Consider the following 22,778-nt stretch of genomic DNA (forward strand, 5'->3'; position numbering starts at 1 on the left):
AAGGGGTGCGCCATGCGAACGCAGACGCACTTTCTAGATTACCGCAGCGCTCCCCTTGCAAATGTGCGTCGGGGGCGCAGAGATGTGCGCCCAGCCTACCCCCCCCTCAGCCGGTGGTATTGGCTGTGGAGAAGTCGGATGCTCCTGTGGAACCGGGGCCGACTGATGGGGTTTTGAATCTGCCACGGTCTGTTTGGATAAGGGAGCAAATGATGGATGAGTCGTTAGTGTCCTTGTGGAAGCGATCCAAAGTGGAGATTGGGGGTCCGGTTACGGAGGGTGCGCCGGAAACCGCGGTCCGAGATGGTCTGCTTATGTGGAGGGAAAGTCTCCAGGAACACTGGTGTCTAGTAGTGCCTGCGTCCCTACGATACGAGTTGATTAGAACTCTCCATTGTGACACGCTATTACATCTGGGTGTGCAGAAGACCTTGTTGACGTTGCAACGTCATTATTTTTGGCACGGCATGGCGACGGATGTCGTGGGGCACGTCCGCGCGTGCCCTGACTGTGCCCGGCGTAAGCCACCTAAACATCCTTATGTGCCACCCTTACAGTCAATTCAGGTGTCTCGGGTCAATGAATTGGTGGCACTGGACATTTTGGGACCTTTCCCACCTTCGGCGAGGGGTAATAAATATTTGCTGGTCGGGGTTGAGTACCTCTCCCGTTGGCCGATGGCCTGGCCGTTGCCCGACCAATCGGCCGCGGCCATTACCGACGCCTTTTTGTTCGGATATGTTATGGACAAGGGTGCGCCGGAGAGACTCTTTACGGATCAGGGCCGAAATTTTTCTTCTAAGTTATTGGCGGAAGTATGCGCGGGCCTAGGGACTAAGAAGGTCCGGACATCCCCATACCATCCGCAAACGGATGGTATGGTTGAGCGGCTAAACCGGACATTGTCTGCCATGCTGTGCCACACGGTGAGTGAGCAACAATCGGATTGGGACCTGCACATCCCGGGGGTGCTTTCGGCGTACAGGATGACTCCTCATGCGGCTACGGGTTATTCGCCGTTTTACCTTATGTATGGTCGGGAAAACGTGCCGCCAATGGATGTGCAGATGGGAACCGGTGTAAGGGGACCTTGTAAACCGCTTCCTGACTACATTCGGGACACTGTTCGCCGGGTCTCGGAGGCGCGGGAGAGTGCCCGTGTGGCTACGGCCAAAGCTCAGGCCCGGAATGAGAGGTATGCACGGGGTTCTAAGGGGGAGTGCCCCTGGAAGGTTGGGGACCTGGCCTGGCTCCATTGCCCGCAGGTGCGGCCGGGTACCTCTCCCAAATTTCACAAACCTTGGCAAGGGCCCGTCCGCCTCATTGAGGTTCCTAACCCTCAGTCGGCGCGTGTTCAGATTGGTTCTCGCCGCTGGTTTGTTCACACGTCGCGCTTGAAACCGTATGTTGCTCCCCTACATGATGCTTCATCTCCCAATGTTGCCTTGCCGGGGTCTGTTGCTGCCGACTCTCCCCCGCCTGCGTCCATTGATCTTGCTAGAGCGCCTGTCGTACCTGTTCCAGGCAGGCCGGCCTTGACACCGGAGGGGACGAGGTGCCCTGCTCGGAGGGTGCCTGCCAGATCTGCGGGTCCTTCGAGCCCTGCAGCCCTTCCGACCCCGCTGCAGACACATCCGCGGGACACGCTTAAGACTGATCCTTCAGGGACACGGGACGTTGGTGGACTTCCAACAGCGACAGGGGGATTTCACCCTGTCGCTCCTCAAACTCAATCACGTTCCCGTTCCGCGGATGGGCCGCCGACCGTCCGGGACGGGCCGGCGACCCGCACACGCTCTAAATCCCTTGTGTTTCGTTGATTGTTATGTTGCGTTGTTCTTACTGTGTATTTATTGCCTGCTTCTGCTACGTTATTTGATTGTTGAGTTGTGTTGATTGTTCTTACTGTTATATTGCATGCTTGGTGTCCTTTGGTGTGTTACGCTCGGGTTCGCCCGCATTACTGTTGGTGTTGTTCAGCCGAGGTCGGCTGGGTTTTTCTCCACGGGGGAGGGTGGTGTAATGCGGGCGCGGGCGACCTCCCGGATGTGACGTCACGGAGAGGTGGAGTTAGGTGACGTGGGAGCAAGGTTAAGGTTCTTAAGAGATGAGACCGGAAGAGGAGGGCAGAACGAGTGAGACTGGACCAGAGTAAGGCCACGTGGGCAAAGCCAGAAGGGGTGGCACGGCGGCCAGCGGTGGCCAGCTAAAGGAACAGCCAGCGGACCTGAGAGGGAGAGACAGCAGTGGGGCTGCTGGAGAGAAGGCGGTCGGGGAGCCGCAGTGAACACAGCCGGCGAGGCTGTGTGTGAGGGAAAGGCTACAAGAGCAACGAGAGGAGAGAGAGAGGCTACGAGAGCGACGAGAGGAGAAACTGCAGAGAGAACAGCCAGTGGGGGCTGCGTGAGGATAACAGCCAGCAAGGCTACAACGACGACGGGAGACCAACAGAGGAACTGTTGGCGTGACGGAGTTAACAGCAGTATCAGTGTCGGTATAGAAGTCTAATAAAAGGACAGCCGTGTGGGTTACGAGGAAGGACCGAATAAAGGACACCAGGCCAGACTTCGTGGTCGAGTCCTTTATTACATATTGAAGAATATGCAACGCACGTGAACTTGCGTGAAGATGAGGAAATGAATTGACACAATTGTCACACCTCGAACTCGAGCACTTCTACTATATCCCCCCCACCTCATCCCGAGCTTGAACCGCGGCGATAACCCAAGCCCCATTTTTAAACGTTTTTAACACGAACGAATTGCAGCATTAGTGTGTATATATTGAACACCAATTGCTGCTTCAGTGTAACAAATGGATGCACTGTTTAAAATGCTTAGTCAACGTCACCGTTTGCCTCCAATACTCATGTGGATTTTGGGAGGTGCCCATCTATGTTGGCAGGCCTGATGCATTGATGGAAACTTCATTCATATAACAGGGACTAGAACATCTATAAATACACAACTGTGTGCTTTCTGCAAAAAGTGGCATGTGTGTTTTCCACCACTAATGCAGGATCACATCTAGAGATGAACATACACATTCAAACTGTTATTTTAGTTGCATTTTCAAGTTGATTTGGGATATATGACCCTTGTCTCATCTGATATGGAACCCTTATACTGGTAGGAACCTCCTGGTTACATCAGCCCACAGGGGATTATTGTGTCCGTCCGTCGTGCATCTAAAAATGGGAGGGGTGGGGCTGGGTGGGGAGGGTGGAGCTGGGTGGGGAGGGGAGGGGCTGGGTGGGGAGGGTGGGGAGGGGCTGGGTGGGGAGGGTGGGGCTGGGTGGGGCTGGGTGGGGAGGGGCTGGTCACCCCGTGGTGCCCTTATAAAACTCAACGTTTAACCTACTCACGCCGGCTTGTGCCCGCCCTCGCAGTCGGCCATATTTGCGGAATACACCACGCTGCCGTTGACCCTGGCCATTGACCGAGCAATCCAACGTTCCTACCAGCTCCCTCTGCAGGAATGTGTTCCTATGCATTACCTGGGCCTCTCCTAGGGCGACTCAGCCTTAAATTAGGACCTGGTGTTGTATGTCAGCATTAACTCAAGGGAGATGGATGAGGTGCTGTCATACCACTAATGTGTGTGCCATGTTGACATTCATAAATGCTTGCTAACAGCAATTATCTAGGAGCCTGTGTAGGCTATTATACGGGGGATTGTTTGTCTTTTTACGTGTAGGAAGCAGTGGTGTTGTGCTTATCACATTACATTTTGAACCTGGGGACGTGAGTTCGATTTCTGACCACAGCAAACATCGGTGATGAATACCTGAACCAACCCTGGCTTTTCTCCTGTGTTGATTCGGCCTTAAATGAGTACGTGATGTGGTGTGGGTATGCTTCAGCACCAAGGGGATAAAGGAGGTCCGGCGTATTGCCCATCACGTCACTCATTTGTGCGCCTTTCCAGCCTTAAGTGCTTGGTAACTGCTACTTCCTCCAACAGTCTGCAAGGCTAAATCCTGACGATCGTTTGGGTTGTGATCGAAACGTAGTAGTTTTTTGTTATTTTTTTGTTATGTTCTTTGAACCTATCTCCGTGACTTTACCAAAAGACCCAAATAATAGTCTGTAATGCTATACAGGGGATCTTTATGCATATGCACTGTATGTGTGTGTGTGTTCTTTGGAACATTGGTGGGTGTATTGCACTGTGAAACTGGTGATCGGAGTGATTTTTGGCTCCTGCTAACATCAGTGGAAATCGGTGTCTGATCCTGTCCTGGGCCCTGGGCTGTCAAATGGTAAGGTTCTGTGCACAATTTGGAGGATGAGGGGTTGTATAAGCTGCTGTGAAATGTTCAGAAAAAAAAAAAAGCTTGAAAAAAAACCGTGTGATTTTTTTTTTTCAGCTCGACTTTGGCAAATTGGGTGCTTTTGGACTTTTTTGTTCAGAGGGCATAATTGCTCTTTACCAAAACAATCTGTCAGCCCTGCCTTGGACTCCTCTTCCATCGACTTGGCCTTAAATGTGTATCTGGTGCCATGTATAAATATCAGCAACTGCAGAGACGAAAGGCATTTGGGTGTCCTTCTGGCCACACCAATCTCTTGTGCGCTGGCTGCCCTGATAGGCGATCGCTGACTGAACTGGCTCCAATAGTCGAAACGGTGGGTCTTTGTATGGTACATAACGCTCTTCTCATGTCATACAAAACCCTCATCAACGTAGGGTGCCTTAGCCTGGCTCTCCATATGTAAGCCAAATCCACGCAATCGTATATAATTATTCTACAAATCCCAAAACAACGTGTGTTGTTAATGAAATGCCCCTAAATTAGACACGGCACTTTTTGCGACCATTCGGTGAATCGTTCGGAGCGCTGCCGAGATTTAATCGATTTGACGATTAATCGAGAGACGCTGCCCCCTACACTTACAGCTCGCATTGGCTGTGTTCACTTGTCGCTTGCTCACTCCTCCTGCCGTGATATTAATAACTCCTGTCATTAGAGCCCTGTACCCCCCGCAACCTGAAAATACTTGTCCACTCCACAGCATTTGGTGAGCAGAGAAGCACAGAGCACCGTTAGACACAAGGTAGGAAAGTGATGTGTGTTACTGCACCCATACAAAGACACAGACACACACACACGTGCAGACACACACATGCAGGCAAAGTGTATGTAAGGTTCTAGATTTGAAGCTTATGTATGTAAGTTATAGCACTGCCGTGCTGATGCCTTTAGGCTGTTTGGTCCCATACCGACCTTCATTGCATCTTGGGGGATCTGTCATTACTACACTCTGGCATTTCCACACGCATTAAACATGCACACACATATATGCATACAGTATCGCATACATAAACAAACTACCGATCACGAGAGTTGCCGGTATATATTTTTCATGACACGATATATATTTTCACGACATGACAATTATCGAATTATCAATGTTTCATACTCTGTGACTGTACGTCACATTTCTATTATATCGTATTTACCCTTTGCTGTACTTCCAGTTCAAATACAGTTTTCTGAACATCAGCTGCTATATGCCTTCTTATCTACAATGCTTATATAGCATATACTTGCCGGCAGGCGTGTAATAATTAAATCAATAATTAGGGACATCTCTGCTGTAGCCCGGGCTTATTTTTCGACTCTTATGCAGGCAAACAAGATTGTTGAAATGCTCATTTGGCTATTTAGAATAGTTTTAGTTAGTTGACATGTCACGAAATAAGGTATTTAAACAATGACATGAACAACAATTTAGCAAATCAGATGATACAATTGCCATGAACCTGATTTTATCGCCATATGGCAGCAAGTCTACAGTGATTATTCATACACAATTGCAGACTTGCATACACACGTTGACTCGTGGAAATAGAACACTAGTGATACGTGCACAATGGTTCACACGCATGCATGCCTATGAACAACTAACTCATCAAGTGCACACTGATGGTACACATGCATATCTATGTTCAGACTGAAATGCAGATTGCTGTTTCATATAGATACATTGAAACTCATAATACTGGGCATTTACACTTGTTCAAACATGACCACGTTTATGCACACACACTCGTATACAGTACTTATCTACCCTTGAACCCAATGCCATATGCACACACGTGCACACACACCGCGACTTGTACGCCAACGCAACGTTTTGTAAACATAAATGTATATACAAGAACACAATAACATATACTCCGATTTTCTGTAGACAAACACGCATTTACACGCATGCTCGTGTACACACATTTTAACGCACACAGACCCACAATGACACGCACCGACACACATTCTGCCAGTCACACAACGCATTGTAATAGACAGACACACACACACAAAACACATGGTAATACACTCGAGCACTCATCACAGCTCGGATAAACGTCACGTTCAGGCGTGGACTTGAAAGTACGTCCCGCTGGTGACAGATGGCATTAAAGATTTAAAGAATATGAATTTAAACTGTATCATGAATTTAAATAAATAATCAGATGCCTTTTTGTCGAGGGATAAGGAACCCAATTATAAAACGTAAAGCTCGACCGCCCAAAATAGAACTTGCGGCTTAGAGACACCCGCACATACGCAACCCTTAACTCTCGCATGCACACCCTTGCACGCACAGCTCGCATTACACAAGCCGGGGGGAGATGCATGTAAATCACACAGAGTACAACCTCGTGCGCATGTAGCTCACGTACAACTCGTACACGCTCACCAATGCACGCGTAACTCGCGTTACATATAAACACTCAACTCACGTATCATGTAATTTCGTCCACAGACTTAACAATGACTCGCATAGACACTTGACACATGGAAAATGCTTTCGTGCGTACACGCAACTCGCGTGCACGCTTACGATTCTCGCACAATATGCATAGCTTAGTTTGAATGCTCGTGCACACGATTGGAATCTCACAGAAAGATACGGAAAGATGGGGTAAGCAGCTTGAAATGTTTTAATTGGAACAACCAAGAAAGTATTATAATGAAACCAGGAAGAAGAGGTTATGATGGCTGGGATACATATACAGGATGGAAGAGAGCGGGTTATACCAAAAGAGGCATCGGAGTGGATTGGCAACCAAAGATGAGACCTAAATCAGGCATTTTAGCTATACCGTAAGAGCAGATCTCAGAGGTTTGGTGTCGACTGCAATTGAGATGTTTTTGAAGGTGATGATGATGAGGTGTTGGCCGTAATGACCTTTGTACATTTCGATTTAAAGCTTTCGTGACTGCAGGGATTCATCTTCTTGGTTCTTTCGGTAAAGTCACGTAGAAGGGAAGTAATAAAATAATAAAAATAAAACATAATAAAATAAAATAATTCTCACGACGTTTCGGCTACAACGCAAGCAGCCGTCTTCTTGGTAGTGTCTCATTCTTCACCTGAAGACGGCTGCTTGCGTTGTAGCCAAAACGTCGTGAGAATTATTTTATTTTATTATGTTTTATTTTTATTATTTTACTACTTCCCTTCTACGTGACTTTACCGAAAGAACCAAGAAGATGAAGACCTTTGTACATTGAAGCTATTTGCTCTGCGAGTTCAATGAAATACTTTTCCCAGGATGTACTTATTAAGGTTATTTTTGTCATGGTTTCACGTCTACATCCCCTTGTACATGTGCCTACTACATGTGCGTGTGATGACCTGGGTTTGAATCTTGGTCGTGAGTTGTAACACAAGAGACAAGTGGTATATATGAACATCAGCTGGGGCGCTTCTCTGAGGTTGACAAGCCATTTGACGAGTACAGTAAACACTCTCCATTCGCGAGGGTTACGTTCTTGAAAAAGCTCGCGAATGCAGAAACCTTGTTTGGCTGGGAAAAATGGGGTTAAGTTCCTTTACGAGTGAATATATGGGGGAAATGGTAAATATTTAATAACAATTGCGATAATAATTAAATAAATTCATTATAAAGAGCGATGTGTTGTTTTTTGTCACTTTTGATGATGATTTGACAATGGAGGTGGTGGTGATGGTGAGGAATTCAGGAGGATGACTTCTCTGGAGAGATGCAGGTGTTTGATAACGCACAGCAGTTATCATTTTAACACTTTCCCCGATTGAATTCGCGTCCCTTTTTAGTGGACCTCGCAGTCGACTCGTTTATACCAAAACGTATCAACGAATTGACTGTAAGTATGTATAAAGTAAAAATGCACAATAGCGAGTTCAGACCAGGGTTACTGCGAGACTGAGGACAAAGCGGGTTAGCCGAGGGTGCGTGCCTAATCTTCGCGGCTGTAAAACTCTGCGCGCAACCCTGGTCTGGCACGTACACTCGTGTATACTGAAACTCGCGTAATATGCGAAATTCGCAGATGCAGAACTCGCGCAGAGCGAGGGTTTGCTGTACTTGGTGTGATGTGTGAACATGGCACTGGGCAGATAAACGACAGTCTGGAATGGTTCTGACAACGCCGCCCGCTCGTGCACTGTGCCGGCATTAGTCGGTGCCCACGAATAGCTCTTGTTCTTGTGTGTAAAGATAAATGACGGACCTTTGGATTCGTCTGAGTCTGTTGGTGTGAGAATGTGCGAGTGCCTGTTGGGCTAACGGGGGGAGCTCTATTTAAAGAGCGACATTGATCCTCTCATGAAGTGACACATGGAGACACAAATACACTAGACTCACTCCCACTGTCCCCACAGCACATACAGTGTGTATGTAGAAATTGGCAATGATATTGCAGTTATTGCACTGGACTACGATTCCTTTTGACTCGGGTTCAATGCCTGTTCATGCTCATCAGTAGGCGATGGTTGCAGAATAGGCTTGTGCATCTCCGAGGTCATCTCGCCCTTATATGAGCAATGTTTTGCAAGTAATACTTGCCTAGTGTACATTGTGATATCTGTGTGTACGGGCAGCCCTCGACTTCGTACGGGTTTCATTCCTGAGACCGTTAGTACGTCGAACGGTTCGTAAGTCGGAACACAATCTTCTATCTATCTTCTATCTATATATATATAAAAGTCCAAAATTGTTTGTGGGTTTGTGGCGGGGTTTTTGTGTTCGCACGCTTGCGAAGGATTTGGCTCTCTAACGGTGGGGTTTACATAAAATAAAAATAGTCAGATACCATGCCGTAAGCCCCACCGTGAGCAAGTGCTATTCCTTTTTTACATCCCTCAACTTTTAATTAGTTTAATTAGCGATTTTGTGAGATTTTTATTGAATGATTTATGATGCGTGCACGACCATACCAACTCACGCACCTTTGGTGGGGGGGGGACGGCCCATGCCAAGTCGCACGCATTCGGTGGGAGTGAGGGGGACATTTTCTTTCGCGTAAGAAATGATGTACAAATACACTAAACGCTCAGGTAAATTCTTCACTGTGTGATGTCCCGCCCACCCCGATGCATGCAGTTACTACTACTATACAGTCAAGTTCAAGTTCATTTATTAGGTACAGCCCTGTGAGCCATTCAGCTCTTGAATCGGGTGCAACCGCAACAAACAAAAAACAAAAACATGAACAAAAAAACATCTTAAAGTAAATATGTGACTAAGTGCAAACAGAAAATCCAAGAAAAGACAGCAAAAATATTGCAGAAAAAACACCGTACACCAACGCTGTGTGCAAAAATCCCAGTGGGATGCAAGTCAAACAACAACAACAACCACAAGACAACTTAGATTAAGGCCATCAGTCTAACTCTGTACTACAACAACACAAACATGGCTAAACCAATACACTTTTCGAAATCACCAAAATAAAGCCATGAAGGCAATGAAAAAGCAATCATAGGAACTGACGGAATTTTCACAATAAATGGCATAAACAACATGTACTACCAAAACCCTGCAGCCATAGCTGGCTGCATGAGTCACTCCACAACAGCAGGAGCATCAATCGGAGTATTGTAATTTTTCAATGCACCTTTAAGATCAGCACACTAAATCAAAACACAGGTCATACTTTGTAGCGATCATCCGGAGCGAAACATTTTATTTTAGGTCACTGAATAGCACTGGCAGCTAGGGGTGTACAACTCCTCTAAAGCAGTTTTGAGTGAAGATCTCATAGGTAGTGACTCAAGTTTCAATTTATTTGCAACAGCATTCCAGACCCTGGGGGCATCAATAGCAAAGGCCCTTCCTCCAGTATATGTACGGCAATAGGGAATATCAAGCTGGTAAATGAGTGTCGGTAGATGCTACCACTATAGGCCGTAGATCAGGGGTCGGGAACCTTTTTGCCTGGGAGAGCCATAAAAGCCAAATATTTCTAAATATATTTCATTGAGAGCCATATAGTATTTTCAACGTATAATAAATTAAATATGTCTTACTTTTAATGCGACTTCTGGTGCTGCATGGTTTTGCTGATGGCCTTGTAGTCTGGTTCATACGACTTGGTGAGGTTGAGCTTCGTGCAGGCGTGACCCGTGAAATTTATCTTCAAAACTAATTTCTGTTTACTTTAAAATGACACGGTATTATTAAGCAATATCACAAGTATTTTAAAATCAGTTCCAAACTGATTTTTTTTTTCCAACTCAAAATTGTCTGGGAGCCATGTGCCGTCACTGGAAGAGCCATATATGGCTTGCGAGCCATAGGTTCCCGACCGCTGCTGTAGATATTACTGCAGAGCGGCCGGGGAGATCGTGACTGGGGGGGCGGGGTCAGGGGTAGCAGCCCAGCCCCAGCTTGCCAAGGTGCCACCTCGGCCGGCTGGACAATCTAGGCGAGGCCGGAGGCTCTGCACGGGACTAGGCCTCACCACACAACTCTGTCCGGTGAGTACCTTGTGCTATAGAGTCCATAAACACTGCTATAGAGTCACCATGTACTCCTGTAGTGATAGCAGGTACCACCAGAGTCAGTACGCACTACTGTTAGATTTTTAAGAGTAGTTTTGAAATATTGTTTTTACCCGGGCAACGCCGGGTATATAAGCTAGTAATACACTGTATTTAAATGCACATGGTTGGTGTTATGAAATATGTTACGGTTCAACAAAAAAGGGAAGCATTGTTAAACTCACAAATAAGAATAAATATTGTACATTTGCATATAATACTGTAATAAATACTGTATAGTAAATAAAACATAAAATAAAGTAACAAATAAAAAAATATCAGTTTTATTTTCACATACCTTGAGTCCTGATGCTGGCACACGGAGTCACTCGCACACACACATACAGCAACGACAACGATCCCCCGTGTAGCCTTAGCAGACTGTTCGGGCAATTGCTGTTGAGGAGCGGCGCCTATGAATGCCGGCACGGCACACGAGGGGGTGGGTGGCCAGCGCCATGCCCGGCCGCCTTTGGCTCCCCAGTGGCGATGTTTACACACCACAGCAGGTACTCATTTGAAGCCGAGTCGACCGAGGTAGGCCCAGAACCAATTCAAATAATCGTCAATGGTGTTGGTCGTGAGCGGGAATCGAACTTGGTTTGCGAGGTTGGTAGCGCAGTGCGCTAACCATTGCACTACTACTCCACACACACGGGGCATGCGTGCATATGCACACACATACTCATTTTGACATACACATGCATGAACACATATACATACACTCATTCCCAGCGGTGTGCTGTAGTCATATCTTGCAGAGGATTGCTCCGCTGAACAAAAAAGTTCTGCAGTTCAATTTGCAAGTGCGAGATCGTGTTTGCAAGTCGATGTTAAAAAATGTAATTTCTCATGGAAGCTTTTCCTAAGTGTGGATGTGCATGAGATGAGCACTGCCTGTAATAGATATTCGCCAATATTGCTTATCTCAGTTGTCTCTGGCTATGTAGGGAATCGTTGTCTCTTTGAGTAGGTGCAGAAGTTTGCCCATGATTGTAACAAGATTCAGTGTATCGAACACCTAAACCATAGGCAGTGGGCAGAGTGAGAAGTGAAATTGGTGTGTCTTGTCATTCACCGGAGTAATTGAACCCATAACACCTGGGCCTGTCCTTTAATTTGCTATAACAGAAACTTCACCACACCACACAGCTTGAAAGTACATCTTGCATGGCACAAGTGCCGCGGTGACGTCACTGCCATTTAGTGGTGAAGAACGGTTGTTAGGTTACGTTTTATATATATACGACTGCGGTCGTGCAGCGGTTAGCGTGTTGCGCCTGGCAAGCCGGGTTTGATTCCCGTTCATGGTCAACACCCGTGACGATTATCTGAATCGGTCCTGGGCCTCCCCGAGGTCGACTTAGTCTCAATGGAGTACCTGCTGTGGTGTGTAAACATCACCACTAGGGAGACAAAGGTGGTCAGGCGTCGTGCTGGCCACCCACCCCCTCGTGCTATGCCGGCCTTTATAGGTGCTCACTAACAGCACTTGCCCCAGCAGTCTATTAAGGTTATAGGGGAGGTCTTTGCCTTAAGTGTTGAGTAGGGGTTTCATGCACTATGCTATGGTTACGATTCCCAACCTGTGGTCAGTGAATGAGTATCTGAACCTGTTCTGGGCTTTCCTGAGGTTGACCCCAGCTGTAAATGAGTACCTGGTGCATTCTGTGTGTGAACATCGGCACTGGGGAGAAAAAGCAACTGGGTGTGGTGTTCGCCACGACCACCACCACCACGACCACCTGTACCATTCCTGCCTTGACGAGTGTTCACTAAAAAGCTCTTGTTCTTATGGTCTTTGAAGCTGAATCTGTGATGTTTTGTGTGTGCGTGCGCCAGATGGCGGGAGATGAGTTCCCCGGAGCGGGAAGTCAGCGGGGGGTCGATGGATCCGGGGGAACCGAATATCAAGTGGGAGTTTACGGGTGGCGCAAGCGCTGCCTCTACCTGTTGGTGCTGCTGCTCACAGTTATCCTGATTGTCAACCTCGCGCTCACCATGTGGATCCTCCGCGTCATGCACTTCAACCTGGTGAGAAGAGCCACAACAGTCCCATTAGCATCATCTCCATCGGCATCAACAACACAGTTATCTTTCGATTTAAAGCTTTTGTGACTGCAGGGATTCATCTTATTGGTTCTTTCGGTAAAGTCACGTAGAAGGGAAATAATAAAATAATAAAACATAATAAAATACAATTCTCACGACGTTTCGGCCACAACGCAAGCAGCCGTCCTCAGGTGAAGAACAGGTCTGTCGGAAAGACAGCGTTTGAATGAGCACCACCGAGCTTGGCAGCGTATATTTAAGCTGGGTTGGAGGGGGAAGGGCGCCTTGACAAAGGCGCGATAACACAGCTATCGCTCGGGATCGCACGTTATTATGATACATTCATGATAGATACGTCAAGTAGCATGTGTAAATAAAAATGTGTTTTGGATGCTAGATGTTGAACGTAATGGGTTCAGGTCACCCTGCAGCAACCAGACGTGATACCTTTAAACACAAAGTTAATTAATTAATTATTAAATACATTTTCAGCCCTGGATCATGGAGTGAATGGCACCACCCCTTCATTAAGCATTCCAATTATTACCAGCATTAAATATCAACATTATCAACAAAATCACCACCATTGGCAGCATTAATGTTACCACCATCATCATCACCAATCCTGAAGACTAATAGCTACCAAACAGCACCATCAATAAAGGGAGGTGGTGTTGGGGTAGCTCGTGCCAGAATACTTAGCCAGCACCGCTGAGTAGATGATTAAACTGCAGTCTCAAGTGTAGCAAGTCAATGGTCTCAGCAGGGTCAACAATTCACAAATAAAGCAAAAGGGTCAATTCGTTTTGAGAAGTGACCATTTTGTTTGGACTGTCAAGTGGTGGTAGGATAATTAAGGGTTCAAGTTGTATTTAGAAACTCGCCTTGACAACATTATCAGTTCTATCAACTACATTAGCATAACCAACTACATTAGCATTATCAACACCATTAGCATTATTCTTTGGTTCTTTCGGTAAAGTCACGTATAAAGATAAAATAATAAATTAAATAATAGCATACTCCGACGTTCTCCTAATTTTCAAGCTTGCGTACCGTACCACGCGTCGTCCCACTCATTGACATGCTAATTTTTTCTTTGCCCCCTCCCTCTCTCCGCCCCCGCCCCCTCTCTCTATTTAAGGCCTCGTCACAGAGACGACCTCTCTCTTTGTGCCGATGTGTGTTCTCTCTCTGTGATGTCTGTCTGCTTATATGTCTGTCTATAGTTTTCTGGTTAGATTTTTATTGCTATTTCTTTCTTTTATACATGATGATGATTGCTTGTGTTGCAATCGAAACGTCGTAGTATGCTATTATTTAATTTATTATTTTATCTTTATACGTGACTTTACCGAAAGAACTAAAGAGTAATCCCTGCAGTCACGAAAGCTCCAAATTAAGATTAGCATTATTGTCAACACCCTTAGTGTCATAGTCTTGAGTTGAAGCTTTCGTGACTGCAGGAATTACTCTTTGGTTCTTTCGGTAAAGTCACGTAGAAAGAAAATTAATTAAATAATCGAGTACGACGTTTCGATTGCAACACAAGCAACCGTCATCAGGCAGAACTAAATTTGAGAGAGAGACAAAACACAGACATGGAGACACACAGACAGACACACAAGCAGAGAGAGACTGTCTGTCTGTCTGTCTGTGTGTCTCCATGTCTGTGTTTTGTCTCTCAGATTTAGTTCTACCCGATGACGGCTGCTTGTGTAGCAATCGAAACGTCGTACTCTGTTATTTAATTACATTTATTTTTTTCTACGTGACTTCACCGAAAGAACCAAAGAGTATTATAGTCATTAACACATTATAAAACCATCATAATTAACACTGAATAATGTTCCCAACAAACCGCAAATCAATACCAGTCAGCATTGACATCACCACCATTGTCATGAACACACTTCACATCAAAACTCGGCATTTAACGATTCCTCCCCCCTTACGGTTAAATTATCACGATTCATTGTCGCAGTTTGATTCAAGAATGAAATGTTTTACATTGTGGTGAATGTAGTGCCTCTATTGGTTGCAAGGATCATACAACCCTATTATGTACAACATACATGAACTCAAAATTAGAATTTCTCACGAGCAAAATTTGATGCACGTATTGTGAGTGTAAGAATCGAGTTGAATCGCTTTGTTCCGTCAACAGCATCCTCACCTTGATTTTCACCGCAATCGTCATCTTCCTGTTCATCGTGTCAGTGGTAATAACCATTATTACCACTGACACGATGAACACTGGCATCACAAATTTATCCTGGAGAAATCCGATGAGCTATGAAGCTTTTTTTCACACATGTCCAGGAGGGGCAGGTCAGAAAGTTACATCAACACACGATGCTAAAAAATAGCAGTGCAAAGTATCGGAAAAGTAAACTAATTACTAAAAATAAATATATGAAAACGAATCAATTTTTTATTTTACCAGGTAAAGTCCACTGAGCTATTAATTGTTTTTGAGAAGCGACCTGGCCACATGCTAGCTCAACAAGCAAGCACTAGTGTTTGTACATTAGATATCCATGCTGTTTCTGTGTCTCACATGCAGGATGGGATGGGCCATCTCAGAATGTCCGAGGAAGGCCTCCGTCTCGAGGGAGAATCCGAGTTCCTGCTCCCCCTGTATGCCAAGGAGATACACTCACGCAAGGTGTGCACGTGTGTGCATGTGTGTGTGCGTTCATGTGTGGGTATGCATGCGCTTGTGTGTGCATACATCTCTCCGTCACTTCCATGTGTGTGTGCGTTCATGTGTGGGTTTGCATGCGCTTGTGTGTGCATACATCTCTCCGTCACTTCCATGTGTGTGCGCCTGCTTGTGTATATATGTGCAGGTGTGTACCTGTGCTTGGGCACGTGTGTGTGTACTTGTATATGTATGTGTGTCTGCTTGTGGGGAGTGGTGGCGCAGTGGTTAATGCACTGTGCCATGAACCCGGTGACCCGAGTTCGATTCCTGCTCACGACTAAGAACAGTGGCGAATATTTGAACTGGTTCTGGGCCTCCCCTATATCGACTCAACCTTAAACGCGTATATGGTGAGGTGTGTAAACATCAGCGCTGGGGAGGCAGATGGTCGGGTGTGGCGTTGGCCATCCATCCCCTCATGCGCCATGCTGGCCTTCATGTCTGCTGGCTAAGAGCACTTGCCACAACAACAGCAGCCTATGAAAGGCTTCACAGGGGATCTTTGTCATTGCGTCTGCTTGTACGTGTCTGATTCTGTGTGTGTGTGTGTGTGCAAATGTACAGGAGAGCCCACTGCTCATGCATTCAGCTCGGAACGTGACGGTGAACGCACGCAACTCGGATGGGCACGTGACAGGGCGACTCACAGTGGGTGAGACAATCCCCAGAGACACAAAGCGGCAGAGAGAAAGAGACACCTACTGCTTTACAATGTTATGCAATTGTGATGGTGGTGGTGGTCGTGCTGGCCTGTGGGGAGCGGTAGTGTAGCGATTAACGCTCTGCGCTACTAACCTGGAGACCCGGGTTCGATTCCCGCTCACGGCCAATACCAGCGATGATTATTTGAACCGGCCCTGGGCCTCCCCTAGGTCGACTCAGCCTCACATTAGTATCTGGTGCGATGTGTAAACATCGCCACTGGGGAGATTAAGGCGGCCGGGCGTGGTGCTGGCCACCCACTACTACCTCATGTGCCGTGCCGGCCTTTATAGGTGCTCGCTAGCAGCACTTGCCCCCTCGAGTCTGTTAAGGCTATACGGGGGATCTTTGTCTTTGATTGTGGTGGTTACTGATTTTTATGACATTGATCGAGTTTGTATTTGTAATTACAGTTGTAGTTGGTAATCAAATCACCCGGAATGAGTGCCCTATCTCATCAGATCTCCAAAGCTAAGCAGTTTTGAGCCTGGATATTGCCTGGATACGGTGTCGACTATGCGCAGCTGGTTGTTATAGGCTGTGGGGTTATATTGTGGGTAGCAGAGAGCAGTGCAGAGAAATCCGTTGCTGTGCTTTACTGCTATGCTGCCACATCCATAGTCTCCACTGTTGCCAACTGGCATGGTGCAGTGTGGTTAAATATCCCCCACGATTTGCACGATGCTGGGTGGCCATCATCAGCAGTGGATTGACAAAGAGCTGTGCTGAAACAAATCGTGACGAGAGTGATGCTGGCCGTTTCTTGCAATGATGACGATTCATGTGCGTTGTGTCTTTATAGATGCCACCCGATGATGATGTCTGTCATGTGATGATGTTGATGCTATTGGTTCTGCCATGTCATGATGATGATGATGTGTTTGAAGTTGGCCAGGCTGTACATTGATGACGATGTTCGGCTATGCCGTGCGACGACGGTGTGGTTGTTTGGCGTGGTTGTTTAGGAGCGGATGCGCTTCACTACGAGGGCTCGCGTCTCGAGATCACCTCGCCCCAGGGCCGATCGCTGTTTGTGGCCTCTGATGACGAGGTGGTGGTCGGGGCCGACCGCCTACGGGTTACCGGTGAGGACAAGGACATGGGGAGACACAGGGGAGGAAGATGAGACATGCAAAGACAGTGGGACAAATGGATACAGAGGGGGGGTATGGAGAGATGCAGGAGTCGAAGGAGATAGTGTCAGGATGGGGGACATGGATTACATGGATATGAGGGACATGAGACAGGGGAGTCAGGAATGACAAGGGCATACAAGGGGGCACAGGGAGACAAGGGGTCATGGAGAGACATGGAGACATGTAAAGCACAGGACAATGCGGGGAGACCGGTACAAGGGGTCAATAGTGTAGGGTATGGAGACCAGACATGTCACCGTGTAGGTGTTGATTCAGCATGGATTTTTTTTTTCATTTTGCTCATTATACACACATCTAATGGTGCACTGGTGGCCAACTTGTGGATCGTGATTCACGGATGGATCGCAAAAGATGTTTTGTGGAATTCGGGACATCAGCAGACAATAATTATCATTCTGGCTGATGACAAACATCCCCAACTAAAAATGAATTCATAAAAAAACAACTTCTCCCAGTAGATGGGACTTGTACTTTATGTCAACATAGTGGAGCCTGTTGAGATCCACTAAAATGGATCGCCGTGCTTGGGTGTATATCTAATATTTGCATACAAGGAGATACTTCCACAATTCTGGCAAATCGCCTGATGAAGCTGGCCGTAATCACCAGCAAAACGTCGTGCTCCAATAGTAAATGTTGTGGGTTTACTCCCCAATGCATCGGTGTGCTGAGGTAGTAACTAATTGGCACGTTTTGTTTTCGTGAAAAACCTTAATAATTGGCTGTGTTGAGTGGTGGTGGCTTAACGACACATTTCATTTATATTTACGCGATCTAACCCAACGAAAAAAAACTTCATACTACTTTTGAACATTAGCAACCTTTCCTATTGTAGAGGAAGAGTGACGATAATTATTGGGAATCTTAGTCTCTTCGGTCATCAAATATGGATTTATTTTTATTTCAAGAGTACATTGGAAAGAGCAATTAGGCTCTAGATTGACTTAAAGTTAAAGATAATTAAAATACATTCCCCAACAACAAACTTTCATGATGAAGTACACCATATTTATACCAAAATTAACAAACTATTAAATGAGGTTAACATGTATATAATAAACATTGTAACGTTGCATCTCTGACCAGCACCACCTAGCCAGTGAGCTTGAGCACGTGCACCAGGCCCTCAAGATGAATGGATATTCAGACCGCACAATCCGCAAAGCTCTATCCCCAACCATGGGGAGACAACCATCTGAGGACCCAATCAAAACCATCACCTTGCCATACATAGCAGGTGTTACCAAAAAGATTTCCAAAATTTTGAACAAACACAAGATCCAGGTTCGATTCAACACAGTACACAAAATCCGTGATTTGATTCCATCTGTGAAGGATGTGATTCCTGACATGCAATACCCTGATGTCTACAAACTAAGTTGTGTCTGCGGCAGCAGTTACATTGGGGAAACTAAGTGACATGTCGCGGACTGTGTTCGCGAACACAAGGCTGATTTGAAACACGGCAGAACCAACACCTCTGCCGTGGCTGATCACTGTTTTAACGCGGTGGGCTCACATGATATTGTTTTTTTCCGAGACCAAGGTACTCTACAAACCTTTGGGCTACCATCAAAGATTTGTCCATGTAGCCATCCAGATATATAAACACAGACACAATTTCAACCGAGAAGATGGGCACAAACTGAGCACTCATTGGAAGGACGTTATTAACTGGTTTAGGTCATAACTGGCTGTGATGTCCCCTTCCTGCCCACCTCTGTTAGCACCTTCTCTCGACTCTCTGAGTCACATTCACTAACACAGCTTTTCTCTCCTCCTGCCACCGATTATCTATGCCCCACCCCCCCTCTCTCCTCCTGCTGCCCCCCCCCCCTTTCTCTCCCCCTGGCACTTGCACAGCTCCCTTCCCTATCTCTGCCCCCCCCTCTCTCTCCCCCTTGCCTCACGCGCAGCCCCCTTTCTTAGCTTTGCCCCCCCCCTCTCTCTCCTCCTGCCGCCGATTCCTCTGTAAATTGCATCCCCACTCGCTCGCTCGTTATGGCCGCCCCTCTCCTCCCTCCCCCCCTCGGATTAGCTGACGCTTGCTAGCCTTCTGTTTGCTCGCCTTACCTTTACTGACACATTCCATCCCTGGCCCCGTCCACTTACCCTTGGGTGTACCCACCACAAATGTATGTAGCTCTCTCGCTACATTTCCTCTTGCCTCAGCAGTCCGCCTGCTGTATTGTTTCACCTGAGGACGATGGCTTGTGTTGCTATAACGTCGTGATCTATTATTTTTCTACCTACGTGACTTTACCGAAAGACCCAAAGAGTATGAGTATTCTAACGGGTGACGATGATGCAAATGTGCAGACACGAAGATGGTAATTTGGTAAAATTGCCAATGGGGAGTGAGCAATAACAGTTTTCAGCTAGCAAAGACTGTGTTAATAATTAACACCTTTTTCAAAAATGAATCTAGGAAAAAGAAGAGGAGTAGTCTAAATGGTGAATTTTTTTTAATGAGACGAACATTATTCCAATGGGCAAATCTATATTTTGTCAAACATGTCTGTCCCTAATACAATCAACACAGGACACAGTCAGACCAGTGTGATGCAAGTTGCACTTAAGCGTAGCTAATAAGAGGGCAAAGCTGCAGGCAAATACAACACTGACATCATTATTCTAGCCTAGGAGGTAGCCGATTTCAGTAGCAAATGCAATTGCTTTGAGGTATAACGTAATTAAATGTTTCACCACTAATTAGTGTAAAAGTATAAATTATCTGAAAACATAAAGAGACAAGCTTAGATGAATTATCTAAAAAAGAGACAGATGCCAAACAAAATATAGCATACTCCAAACTCTATTATGATTAAACATAGGGTGAGAAATTGGACAACAGAACACAAACACGATTAAAGATACCATATCAAGCAGTAGGAGCATGAAATCAGCATCAGAAGGCTGATTCAAATAATAGCTTTGGACACCTGTGTAAAAGAGCTTCATAGTTCATCAGATTCCTCCTGTATAAGTAAAGATTCAGTTTTTCACGAAAGCAACATGGCATGTGTCAATATGTGTGTATGGTACAGATGTTCAAACAATTGTCAAAGCAACAAAGTTGATGTAAGTAGACAGTGGAAGAGAGTGGGGATCAATGGGATTGATTTTATGTGCAAGCAGACAAACAAGGCTTTCTGAATTTAAGTTATATTTGATGTGGAAAGGGAGGCGAAGGTGTGAATGGCAAGCAGGTAATATAATGCCATGCTTCTTGACTCGTTAAGAAGCATGAACCATCACGCCAACTCCAGTCATCATCGCAGCGATTTTGGGCTCACCATCGAATTAAAGACGGTCACTGCATCGCGTGCTTTCAGATGCGCTACTGCAGCCATCTGGAACGCTCTTCCTTCCGATATTAGGAAGCCACTGGAGCTATGCACTTTAAAATCGAGATTGAAAATTATTTCTTTGGAACTGATTTTTGTATTTAGTTTGTTGTCCTTCTCCCGCACCTCCGATTACAGCATACATTTATACATTAACTGCTCTACAGCTTAAACGTTCCAATGCATCAATTGCATACATTGTGTTTACATCAGAATGCAATGGAGGGAGGCTGACGTTGCTTCCGGCGATGAAAGATTACAAATTTATCTGTTTTAAAACAAACATGAAGGAAAACAACACCTTGAAATAAGTTAGTTCCTGCGGGTCTTTACCCAACAGACATAATTTAAGAGAAGATAAATTGTTAGACAGCTTCAACGAGGTTTAAAATTGTATTGAATGGCTCCTAAATGTTGGATATCTGGGCAAGACTAGAAGGCATGAAAATATGCGTGCAGTGATAAGGGCACCTGCAGTATGTCGCTGTAATGTGAGACGAATACTTTACTCTTCATTCCTTATCATGGTTAAAACCATATATCATCCTTGAAAAGACAGCTTACAACATTGTAACCAGGAAGCGTTGAGAAGTTGTATCGCATCATTATACTCTTAAATAAAAGGATGCACCCATGGAGATTATGTTTTGGAAAGTAAGGCTCTTCAACATGTGACAATTGGGTATGGTTGTACATATATGCCCTTGGAAATTATGCCATGCATGGAACGGGCAACAGCTTGTGTTTAAACACCATTGCCAATGCTGGGATCTCCCTTTCAGACGAGATAAAGGCCTTTTGCAATTGTGATGTAAATTGAGTGAGTGCCGACGCTACGTGCATGCGTGAACGAGTCGTATGTGTCGCATCATTCACACTGCGCCCTTTGCCTACACACCCTGCTCCCCAGGGGCCGAGGGAGCCATCTTCGAGCACTCGGTACAGACGCCGCAGATCAGAGCGGAGGCCTTCAACGAACTCAAGTACGAGCGTGATGAGGTGGCAGGAGTTGACGATGAAAGTTTGAAAGAATGGGCCTTCATTTAAAGATAATACATTTAGTGACTGGAATTAACGAACGTGTTGAACGAGTCTTGATCTGTTCAACATTTAATCTACTCTAATCTCAATTAATTGGATCTTGAATTAACATCTCAATATAACACATCTCGATTTAATAAACACCTGCTAATTCAATACATATTTTTAACAAACTTATATCTCGAGTAATCTTCAATTACCCAATCTCAGTTTAATAAACCAAGTGATAACGCGTTGAACATTAATTAATCTTAACGTAAAAATTAATTGATAAAATATAGAAATACCCAAGGCCGATGTTATGCTTCTTCACACACGTCGTCACGACATTGATGTTGCCCACAATGCTGCCATAATGGTGTCACCCCCTCGCCTCAGGCTGGAGGCCCCGACGAGGTCTCTGACCATGGACGCACCCAAGGGAGTTAGCATCCGGGCCGAGGCGGGCGGGCTCGAGGCAATGTGTCGAACGGACATCACCCTGCAGTCCACAGAGGGCGCGGTATGTACAAGACAAACATACCTCTTATAGCGAGAAAACCTAAGAATACGTACAAGACAAACCTCTTATAGCCTTAACAGACTTCTAGGGCAAGTGCTATTTGCGAATACCTATGAAGGCCGTCACGGCACACGAGGTGTTCGGTGACCAGCACCATGCCCCACCGCTCTGTGCTCCAGCAGCCCATGGCATTCTCTCGAAGCCCCAAGTCAACATTCTTGTTCTGTCAGCTGCCCGTTTGGTCTGCAACTGCCTTGACCCAGCCATCTGTGCTGCCTCTGTTCCAGGCTTGAGACCTTTTGCACTTCTGCTCTGCTTATGGTTGACTGTCTTTCTAGACATTATACACGACATATATACGCCTCAATCTCTCCGTGATGCACAAGTTCCGCTGTTTTATGCAGTGTCTTGATATGCTGTTGCATTTAGATTCTATATAAATCCAAATGTTATTGC

The 22,778-nt window shown here is 45.9% G+C and overlaps 1 protein-coding gene across 3 annotated transcripts in view; it reads left to right on the forward strand.

Moving 5' to 3' along the window:
- The window catches only part of LOC133347799 (gamma-sarcoglycan-like), a 47,721-nt gene that overhangs the window by 19,591 nt on the left and 5,352 nt on the right, over positions 1-22,778 (forward strand). For 2 of the 3 annotated variants that reach the window (XM_061560419.1, XM_061560418.1), the window contains 6 exons: positions 12,657-12,848; positions 15,433-15,534; positions 16,138-16,225; positions 17,241-17,360; positions 21,690-21,762; positions 22,199-22,322. In XM_061560419.1, coding sequence (XP_061416403.1) covers positions 12,657-12,848; positions 15,433-15,534; positions 16,138-16,225; positions 17,241-17,360; positions 21,690-21,762; positions 22,199-22,322 — 699 coding nt within the window. Of the gene's footprint in view, positions 1-4,937; positions 5,058-12,656; positions 12,849-15,432; positions 15,535-16,137; positions 16,226-17,240; positions 17,361-21,689; positions 21,763-22,198; positions 22,323-22,778 lie in introns of those variants that run through there. The other variant, XM_061560420.1, reaches the window with a different exon arrangement.

Source organism: Lethenteron reissneri, chromosome 26 (assembly GCF_015708825.2).
Source record: "Lethenteron reissneri isolate LAM-NWPU_2019-01 chromosome 26, ASM1570882v1, whole genome shotgun sequence".
Taxonomy (NCBI): domain Eukaryota; kingdom Metazoa; phylum Chordata; class Hyperoartia; order Petromyzontiformes; family Petromyzontidae; genus Lethenteron; species Lethenteron reissneri.